This window comes from Haliotis asinina, chromosome 10 (genome assembly GCF_037392515.1).
Source record: "Haliotis asinina isolate JCU_RB_2024 chromosome 10, JCU_Hal_asi_v2, whole genome shotgun sequence".
Taxonomy (NCBI): Eukaryota; Metazoa; Mollusca; class Gastropoda; order Lepetellida; family Haliotidae; genus Haliotis; species Haliotis asinina.
In genome coordinates this window covers 6900498-6911884 of record NC_090289.1, presented here as the reverse complement: position 1 = coordinate 6911884, position 11387 = coordinate 6900498, and the positions used below count along the sequence as shown (strand labels likewise).

Genomic DNA, 11387 nt, shown 5'->3' with positions numbered 1-11387 from the left:
ACGATTTAAACATTGCACCCAAATGTATACATATGCAGCTTCTTCTACGACAGTGTGCACAGTGCATGACATCAAAGCGACCTTTTCGATAGTAATCCTAAAGAGTTTCGAGCGAGTTTAATATTGCGCACCTTTGAGCAATATCCCACCAGTATCACGGTGGGGAACACCAGTCATGAGCTTCATATATTGTAGCCGTGTGGGAATAAAACCCGGGTCTTCGGCGTGACGACCGACAGCGGTAACCACTAGGCTACTCTTCTGTCCCCTAAAGGGTTCGATTACGGCAAGTGGAACCATACACAAACAATATATATATTCTATACACAACTAGGAATGGTAATTTACTCATAACATAATTTCTAATTTACTCATTCTATGACATACGCTTATCTATATGTGTTCATTCTTCAGAATTTATACTGATTGAAACGTTTACTATATCCGATCGATATCGGATTGTATGAGACATGTGACCAATCGCCGCTTGTCGCTCGTGGCATAAATGTCAGACTGGTTTGTATTGAACTCTGGGAAGGAAAGAGAACAACTTCAAACCCAAGCTCCTCATATCTATAGTCTGTTGTTAGAGCTCTCTAAACTCTACCATATAATCCTGTTAAGAGCATAAACTTTTAGCACCCTCCACCGAAACAAGCATAGGGAATTTAGATTGTCATAATACACATAACAGCTTGATCAATACAGAGGAAAGCTGATGGTTCATATCCAACCGTTCCCACATACTGTTGGGCCATTTGCAGCGGCATGCATGAGTTTACATATAAAGCCTATTAGCTGAAATAACTAATTGTCGACAAACGCTCACACAAGCTTATGACGTCTGGACTTCAAGTCTAAATAGATGGATGAATCGACAGAGAGAAGAGTGGGCCGTTGAATGTGATATGATATTGATTTTTTAAATGTTTGATGATCAAGTCGCTGTGTCGATTATTAACTAACATCCTCCAGTGACATACTCCATAGTCATCCCATGTACAACATCAGAGGGTAGCCTACATAGGATATTCTCCTCGTCACTCGCCATGGTTCATTGGGCGCTGCGTTACCTTCCCTTAGGGATGGTACTCGCTGTTCTTGTTGCAACAGGTAAGTCATCTTATGTTATATATACATACCTGTGGAAGGCGTCAAGTGATACTGGATCCAGATATTCGTTCGACCTGGTTTCACCGTGTAGAGACGCTCGATCCGTGAACTGACTCTCCATTAATAATTATGATTATCTGAACCATGCCCATGGACTATGAGGTTTGACTGAATATGTTTGTGTTGTTGGGGATAATGTGCATCATATTACTTATGACAACCGACAATCATGTATCTTTGGATTAGACTTATATATTCATAAGTAATTTTACAACTCGTCGCATTACCTCAGAACTGTTTGTGTGGCCGTTTGGGGGACCTTGGAGCAAATACCTTTGAAATTCAGATATGAACCTTATCGGATATGTTTGTATGTGTTATATATTCATTTTTGTTTCTTCCTCGAGTTATTTGGTAGACCTAAAGGTTGTTACTGTGTGTCGCGCAAAGACAAATATGTCGTTGAAAATTAGACTTTATAAAAATGATAAATGTTATCACACGTATGTAGGCTGAAGTTAGTGTTCTATCGGAAGGAACACACAGATAGGATGTATGTATTGAATAAAAATGAGGAAGAGTGCAGTCAAAATCAGAATTTTACTCGTAAGCTAGAAAACGTAATTATATGTATCTACGCTGATATCAGTTGCCGAAACCCCGCAAGTTGAGTTTTTATCTTCGAATAACCTTTTTTTTTCATTATCCCACATGGTTGCATGTATACTTTCTTTAGTACGACATTATACAATTCATGCTTATCCAGCGTCAACATCCAAACAGGTCCTTGTCTACTAAACTTCAAAAGTGTGGGGGACAAGAAATTTACAACCTCCGACATTTCAGTTCTGATGATTTGTGAAATACCGTAACGTGGCAAAAGTGAGAGTCTTGGCTTCGTTTGCAAACATCTCCAGAGTGAGTGAGTGAGTTTGTATTTACACTGCGTTAGCAATATTCCAGTAATATCTCGGCAGTGGACACCAAATAAGGGTTTCATACTTTGCACACATGTGGGAAATCGAACCCACGTCCTTGGCATGACGACCGAATGCTACGCCACAGCTCCTCGTCAGATTGAGTGAGTACCTGGTGTTAAATGTCGTCTATGCTCTGGTTCTGTCTCGACGCGTCAGCTTTAATGTCAGAAGTAATACATGTCTCAGACAGTTGCAAATGGCGAAACCTCCTCATACGGATTGGATGTTCACAAACATGACCAGATTGAGCCAGAATTCGGTCACCGGTTCCTGGCATGTTCAGGGGACTCGACTCTGCTCGACTTACATCAACGTAGACGACTTGACTGTCTCCGCCACCAATTAAACAGTGTAATTCTGAAATGGCAAAAAGAGCATAGTGAGCCCTATATTCTTACGAATTGTGTTCAGTGCCGCAGAAAAACACTACCCCAGCTATATGATAGAGGTCTGTAAGTAAGAGAAAAAACTAGTGACTGCAGCAACGATCTACAACATCAGTCAGCCAAATACATTGGAGCAAACATTGCTGTTATATTGAAAGACAAAAGAAACGTCGCTGGGCATTGTGTAGACGTACGTCCAATAGCTTGTTGACGTTGATCTCGTTAACCTCGCCATAGCTGCCGTGTTCAGAAATCACGTGCACGATTGCCATTCCAGCCGCCAGTTTGTGCCTGAATGCATGATCCGCATGCATCCCGATTCCTATGTTGCGAACTCTCCCCTTTCCACAAACAAAAACGTTTCTAATTTCAATTCTCAAACAATACTTTATCGGGAAAACAGACTATACGACCACGACTCATGACTTCCGGTGAATAATTTAAACACATGGGAGTTTGTTCACGATTATTATATAAATGGACCTGATTGGTTTTCACATGATATTTTTGCAAGAATCTATCTTGCAGTGTTATATTTCATGAGCCCATGTATCGCTTAAACCTTTGTTCAATACACCAGCCCCCTTGTTGAAATGAAGCACTTGTGTGGTATGCCTACTTGTTAGAATGATGTGCCAGAATGAGTGTTGAAATGATATGATGCATGGACCATGAATCTTGCGTTGAAATTATAGATAGTATAATGTTGTGTCCAGAGATACATATGTGATCTTATGATAAGAGGTAGCTTTAACTTTGTGATTGCAACCATTTGATAGGCTGAAGCAATGAGACAATTAAAACACCGGTTTCATTAACAACAACAGCCAAAAACAACGGAATAGAACTCAAAAACAAACATGTGGATATCGATTCTAAATCTGTCAAGAGTAGTAACTCATACCTTTAGTATTTAATGACTACCGACCGCATAGACAACGTGGAAAACGTGAAAAGTTAAACCAGTGAAGATTCGGGCTATAACTGATCTTCTGCAGACCATGCTTAATATGCGACTAACGGGATTGGGTGGTCAGGGGCGCTGACTTCGTTGACACATGTCATCTATCCCAATGGCGTAGATTGATGCTCATTATGGTGATCACTGGGTTGTCTCGTGACCCGATCATTTACACACAGTAGCCATATAGCTGGAAGACGGTTGAGTGCGTCTTTAAACTTATAGAAATTCACTCACTCACTCACTCACATTTAGCACAGTATTGCCATATGAGCCCGTCAATCTCTGAATCGGCCACTGAGGAAGCAGTAGTCCATAGGGTGATGTGCTCAGACCTTGCTTGGTTAGCTAGTTACACGACATCACTTCAACGAAGCTATTCTTGTATAAATGTCCGGAGTGGAGAGCATGATATATACATTCCTTACAAACTGTTGTGTGTCAAATACAAGAGCGCACGCATACGCACGCACACGCACGCACATGCACACTCACAGTCCGACACATATACAAAAGCGCCCATTTGCACACTCACTCGCTAATATGTTAAGATGACTTTGGATAAGATATTTCATGTGTTAAAATATGTAGTGTTGAAGTAACCGAAATGACTAAACTGACCCTTAAATCGGATCTGGCTATAACATCGTAACCATACTGAATAGCTAAAGAATCGCACGCTTTGGAAAATGTACGCGTTCATGTTTATGTCTATTACGTTCTATTTAAAAACTGACAAAAAGTCAGAGTTGTGTTTCTCTTCTTGTTCAGTATGTATTCATACGTTGTCGTGTGGGGGCGCGGATTGGAGAGGATCTGTCTGAGACTATGCACTTTTCTCATCAGTATTGATTCTGAAGCATGTTCCTTCATCTTTATATGCCACATGTTACGAAGCGATACTCATAAAACCAGGCACACCATTGATCCGTATCCCTCCTTCAATGAGGCTCAGTTCAAGTGTTCTATGTGCTTAGTTTTGCATATGCCATGAACAAATGGACATGACAGCTAGGAAGGGCCATCTGTCACAGACATACTGGAATGAAATGATAATTATTGGAGTGTTTCCTCTTATTTCAAAAGAAACACAGTTCTCTCTGCCCCTATGTATGCTGAAATACAAATGAATACCTTGGAACTCTGACATGTAAGTAAGGCGTAATTCATTTGCTGTAACAACTTCAGAGAGATAATTTACTCACTATCTCGCAGAAAACAACGGAAAGTCTCCCTTTTTGTGCTATCACAATTAATCGCGCTAACATTCAGACCATGTAACCATAGGAACTCTACCTGGGGGGTAACGTACTAATTTGCCCAGACCAAGTGATTTCACTTAACTGAATTAATAAGGTAATTGTGTCCCCATCAAACTCAGCTTGCGTTTAAAGATAAGTAAGTACATTACTTGCTACGTTCATATCGAACAATAACGTATTGTTGAAATTACTTGCAATATATTTTACGTGTTTTTTGTTATTCAGTATAGGTTTCCTTCCTCATAACATCTCAGGAACCAGCACAGAAATGTCAGGCTGCAGCTGAACGACATTTCATAGGACTGCACAGAATATAAGTGTGTCGGAGATTCAGGGCCGTAGGTTATACTTGCAGCACAACGATAATTAGACGTGCTGTTCCTGTTTGGCCCAACATAGCAATGTAATATAACAAACTCTCATTAGAAATGTGACAAAAAATAATGATAATGATAATGATAATGATTATAATCAAGATAGTAACACTTCAGTGTGTTGTAATGACGACAGAAAGGCGTATGGTTTTGTGCCTCACGAATGATCCTTAAGGTCACTCTAGAATGTTTTGGCCTCACAAATGACCCTTGAGGTCACTCTAGAATGTCTTGGCCTCACGTATCGATTACTCGTTTCACTCGTCTCTTCCATTAATTGCTGGTCAGCTCAGCTTGTAATGTATTCGCAAAGGCAGATGCGTACCTCATGACCATTTCCATCTGAAGAGGAATATGTCAGGGCGATTCGTTCAGTCCTTTGCTTTTTCTGATTGTCACGACATTCTTTTACTAAACAAAGCGGAGGGTTTTCATCCTGGACCTTCTCTGCACAGATGCCCATGATCAGGGTGGAATCCTTGACCATCTTATGGAAGGTCAGACCTTTACATACTAAGAGAGGATGTTAAGAGAAAAAACTCCAGACTGCCCTACCTCACGGCAGAATATGATTGTAGACTTATACAATCAGTTATAATCTGTAGTTTAGAGTTCGTTTCAAGGACAGAGCCACAAGTGCCTGTGTCCGTCCTCTCATATTCCTTTAATGTTGTTGATTAGATGACCACTGGCACTCTGATCAGAATTGTCATATCAGACAACAGCGACCACCACCCTTGTTCTCCCCCGATCGTTTCGAATTGTCAATTCTCTTGGGTGGTTTGATAAACTCGGACACTTTTCATGACAGAAATGTATTATACACATTTGCAGGCATCTTTTCGTTTGATTATTTTCATACGACGCATGTACGAATTCAGGAAGAAAATACAGCATTCCGCGGTGATCTAAAACGAGCCAAGGATGTTGGGCAGAATGTCAATGTCAATGTCAATGTTGATGGCTCTGTATTGCTGAGAGGGGCGGAAGTGAGTGTCAACCAAGCAAAGTGCCATGTCACATCGGCAAAGACCCAGTTTTTCAATGGAAAGCATTCTGAACGACCGCTGCCTCCAGTTTACGTGTAGTGTGTTGCGGAGAAAAGCGCCACTGCAGAGTTCTTCCGATGGATAAAGCAATTTGGCCTGAAAAGTGAAACAGAAGGCTATTATGAAAGGAACTATGCTACAACAATTCAAGGAGAAAACTGACTGGGCGTATACACTACTTGCCTCTGGTGATGCTATGCTTTCCAAGTTCAGTAAGCAAAGGGTATAAACGTATATTGGTCAATCACTGGGTGAAACTGTAAAACATGAATGAACCGGTTTTATTCAGTATGTTTTCAACATGTCTGAGTTGATATAACATTGAGAGAAACTTGTTTTATTGTTCATTGTATTCGTTTGGTCTGGTAAAAAGACATGATACGGTGATACCACCGTGTCCTCTTAGCGGCAAGATCGCTTTGTGGAACTTTATTGCTCCCAGTCAATAATTCGGCTGCGATTTGTACAGTACAGTTTCGGACAGATCAGCTAAGATCAACGGTACATTTGAAATTGACAATTTAGTTTTATCATGTTCGTCTTGATTCACTACTAATGCCAGTCTTTATTTACTTCAGTTGTTTACGTTGAGGTCATCCGGGGCAAGGCTGACGGCGGCTCATCTCACCTGGATAGGTCCAAGAGGCGCACGACTGCCCATGGCAGCTCCAATACCAACAAGATACCGCTGGCTGGTTACTCGGGTGGCATCAGCGGCGGGTAGGTGCACACACCAGTTGCAGCTGTATCACACGTGATTAATGCGTCGCTTTCCCCAGTTAGGTTTTACTCCATTTGTCAACATGCTTCAGGAAAGTTCTTCGTACTTTCGGATACCCTAGGACAATAATTCATATTTACTGACGCCCTACTAGGACAATAGCAGTTAATTACTGATGACCTAGGACAGCATTTCCCTGTGCCTCAGCACAATATATGTAGTGACGCCCTACTAACGTACTGTCAGAAATAGGAAAAAACTGGGGTTTTTTCACATTTATCTTTACTTTAGGACTATAGTTAATAGTTACTGACGCCCTTGGACAATAGGTCTAGGTAACTGATACCCAAGGAAAATAGTTCCTAGTTTCCTGCCCTTTAGGACAATGGTTCCTGTATACTGACGTCCGGCTAGAACAATGTTTCCCAGATACGGAAAGGCCTATGGCACGAACAGCACATGGTGCCGGGTCACTGACGGACGCTGTCACTTGTCACGTGGAAGACATTTTAATGAACAAACTGTGTTTTACAGAGGAGCACAGCTGTGGGCGACCCTCGGCGTCGTCTTTGCCTGCGTGGGTTTCATCGTTTTCATAGTGTGTTGTATTAAGGCTTGCACACCCAGCGATAACATCTCGCCGTCTGTATCAGACAAGAAAGAACCAGTCAGCGAAGAAAGGTACGTCCACTTGTTTATCTGAAAAGAGCATTAGGTTTACTTCCTGTATTCTGTATTCAGCATTAGTTCAGCTATTTCATTGCGCCATAAAACCAATCCAGACAGTGACTGATATCATGAGCATCAATCCATGCCACTGAGACAGGTCCATTAAGACACTCATTACGACTATTGCCACCTGGAGTTTCCAACCTAGAACCTGAGAAAGTGAATCGTCCAGAGACTTTTGACCTACTGACATTTGCATGGTTCACGCATAACGGATTCTAGATATATGTTTATCCTAAGCATGGTGTTGGAGAGCCGATGTTCGAATCTGCCTTTCAGGTGGGGTAACGTCGCAAGCCGAATGGACTGATGCACAATTTTCAAAAATAAATCAAACTATCTTGACAACATGTAGCCCAGATTTTCTGTTAGAAGCAAGTATTGTTCTCTTGACGTGTCGTAAAAGTGTTTGTGTAAAATAATATATTAATTTGGCTGGCTCCTCAAAGAAAACTGTCCCCGAAAACATATCTGAGAAAACAAATCATGTTCGGCTGACGATGGTTGATCGTATCATCAGACAGAAATGACTTTCTCCCTGGCTCGACTGACGGAATCTGGTCACCAATCAGGCGCTGTATGTTAAGCAAATGTCAATCATAATTTCCATTGTTGCCAGATGAGGTAAGGAGAAACAATGCTGATAATTACATGTGGCATTTACATTACGTTTTCAGATCGACAACATTTGTTACTGCAGTCAGGTTTGATCCCACATTCCTTGGCTCGGCATGCTTGCACTCGACTTAGATGCTCTTACTTAATGGGTCATGATAATTCCGATATGCACAGTGTCATATATCTTTCTACCATGTCTTTAATAGTACCATCATAGAGGTAAACATGATTAGGTCATTACTATTGGAAATGAAAATGGCAAATCGACCTTTCATTTCATATTCTTACTTTTCAAATGAAAATGTATATAACTAAAATGTCTGTTTAAAAGACAATATATGATACACCAAAATAATGAAAGCCCAACAAATCTGTTAAAAGGGTGTTTTGTATATGTGGTCAGTGTGTACTTTTAATCATTGTGCTTTTATAAGAATCGGAAAAAATCCAGAAACTTTTATTTCCGCGCAAAGCTGTAGTCATCAGAGCGCTTAGGTGAGTAAACTGATACGTAAATGGCGATAAATGGCGTTGTCTAGCAATATTGAATTTGGGAAAATATATCAACAAACAAGTATACTTGGTTCTGACACAAGAAAAAGAAATGTTCAGGGGTAGTCATAGAATCGATGAAATGTGCACAGAGAATCGAAGAATATACGCCAAAGAAAGTACACATATTACAGGTATTTCTTGTATTGAACCTGTTACAGATACAACGCTAGTTGACTGCACGTTCCTCACCCGCCTGCTCTTATGTCACCCTGTCAGTGCACAAACTCTCACAGTAGCACATCAATGCACCAAAATAACGGATTAATTTCCACTAAATCCTGCAATAAGATGTATACCGATGCACTAAATTATGTAATAACATATGCCTCTGTATACCCGATTATGTATTAACGTACGGGACAACGGTAGCTTATCCCAGTCTTCTTGATTGTGTTGAAACGAAGGACACGTCAGGCCAATGACTACCGTGTGTGCCGTCATAAACAATGGATGACGTCATTTTTAATTCTTTATGAAAATGTGCTTATCATTTAACTGTTTCACAAACAATGAAAACAATAGAACAAAAGGAGATAACTAACGGGTTAGAATGGAGCCAAAATCATTACTGAAAAACGGTTACGACAGCCTGCGTGTCATAGAGCATTCCTTCACTGCAACGTGTACGTCTATCTCTTTGTTGGTATCCTAGATGGGACTGAAATGTGAGTGAAAGCGATGTCAGTTGTAGACATCTCTTTTGGTACCACAGAGCAGTCTACCTGGTCTCATTTGTATCATGTGACGAATGACTGAATACTGGTTTACACCCAACCAAGAAATGGCTCATCTGCATATTACAGCATTTTATGGAGTAGGTGGCAGGGTTACCTAACACCTATTAACAATGCGATGTGCCATTTACTCATATAATATTGATCACAACTGCAAACGAGATGACACGCATGTCGACGGTCTGGATTATATAGCTGGCAGTGAAATCATACGTGAACAATCCATGGAGCTTCACATCACTGCCTGGTCGCAGTAGTCGAATGACAACAGCAGTCACTACGGCCGCTACTGAGAAGCAACGGTCCAATAAGCAGTCTGCCTTGACAACTGATATCCTGACCTGTCACAATAGGTTATCCATATCCGCGATGTTTGGAATGCAATCATAAATCATACACAGATATACCATGGCATTAACGTATGCTCACATATTGTATTTCTTAGAAACAGTGAGGGAACTAGTTTCCGTGGTATTTCTTATTCTCATTTTCTTGTGGAACTTTTAATAAGGTTTCTTTACATCACGGGTGAGCTCTTGATGTTGCACGTCATGTATATGTGATTGTAAATTCTACCCACTTGCTTCTTTCAGGCACATCATTGGTCCAGCAGACGGTCGAAAAGAGTACACTCAATGAACATTGTCTTTGTAGACACGTTTTTGTGTAATGTATGACATGTTTACGAAGTATTTTGTATAGTTATTACTTGTTTCACCATTTTATTCTCACCAAACGTCAGCTATTTGAGTAATGACGTGGTTGTCCTGTACATTGTGTTATTATTGTTGACAGTACCCTTGTGTTTACTAAACGTTTGTATGCTGTGCATTGCCGTCTTATTGAACTTTTCTGCATAGAATGCATTTCAAAGCTCTGTATATAGTTGAGTTATGAGACTTATATGTTGTACTGATACTCTAACAATACCGCCGGTAGATTCGTTTCCTTGTCTAGTTAATTGCCTTGGAAACATGGAAAGCCAAGGCCTAAATACTGAGGTGCCTTCTTCGCTGTACTAATTTGTAATTAGCTGTTCAATAAACTGTTCTGATTTGTAGGGGGTTTCGTTTATGGTTTCTCTGCCAAGAGTAGTATTATAGTTAAAGCGTAAGGTGTTAATACATATCAGTTTGATATGGTAAAGACTGGCGGACGAGGGACTACGCCTCGGTAATGACATCTGTATTTGTTGTTTCTCGTCAAAACTTTTATTATTTCATTATTTCAGGGCGAACTGGAGACGGAAAACAAAAAATATATAAACTGACGAAAACAGCCTTAACCAAAATTGTAAACCAAAAGTCACTGTGTTCTGTAATCTGATTGGTTGAAAAACATGATCAAATGGTATTAGATTCCCGGAAACTGCAAGACTATTCACTGCGTACTTACAGGTAAACAATTGTTTTATTGTGTCATCAACAGTGGTGACGTCATTCAAATCATATTGTGACGTGAAGTTAGAATGACGTCACAAATGAGGAACTCCAGATGCTACCATGGGAACCAGCTGAAACGGCCAGCTGATGACACTTTACTGCTGTACTCATACTCGATGTAAACGAGTACAGACAGTAAAACCCCTTTGGTTTACCTTTTTGTTTACAATGTCGATAAACATCATGTGTTGGCCAATTTCCGGGTGTTATTGAGTATTTGAAGCACGGGAATATTTCATTTGAAACCTCCGGCTGACGCCGTCGGTTCCAAATGCATTCCCGTGACGCCGTCGGTTCCAAATGCATTCCCGTGCTTCAAATACTCAATAACACCCGGAAATTGGCCAACACATGATGTTTATCTCCTAAATATATACACGCACTGCTTTAATGGAATACGATTGTATTATTGCAATATTACATAGTGCTCACCCACTATACTCGGGCAAAATATACTGACTAC

The 11387-nt window shown here is 40.6% G+C and overlaps 1 protein-coding gene across 2 annotated transcripts; it reads left to right on the top strand.

Annotated features, from left to right (window-relative positions):
- The first annotated feature begins 751 nt into the window (after positions 1-751).
- LOC137298435 (uncharacterized) lies at positions 752-10542 on the top strand. Of its 2 annotated transcripts, XM_067830700.1 has the most exons (5): positions 752-1113; positions 6704-6845; positions 7381-7527; positions 8253-8279; positions 10076-10542. In XM_067830700.1, the coding sequence occupies exons 1-5, from the start codon at positions 1050-1052 to the stop codon at positions 10119-10121; spliced, it is 426 nt and encodes a 141-aa protein (XP_067686801.1). In that variant the 5' UTR covers positions 752-1049; the 3' UTR covers positions 10122-10542. The 2 variants fall into 2 exon arrangements, with proteins under 2 accessions (XP_067686801.1, XP_067686802.1); XM_067830701.1 differs by lacking the exon at positions 8253-8279 and having other exon boundaries at positions 838-1113.
- The last annotated feature ends 845 nt before the right edge of the window (positions 10543-11387 follow it).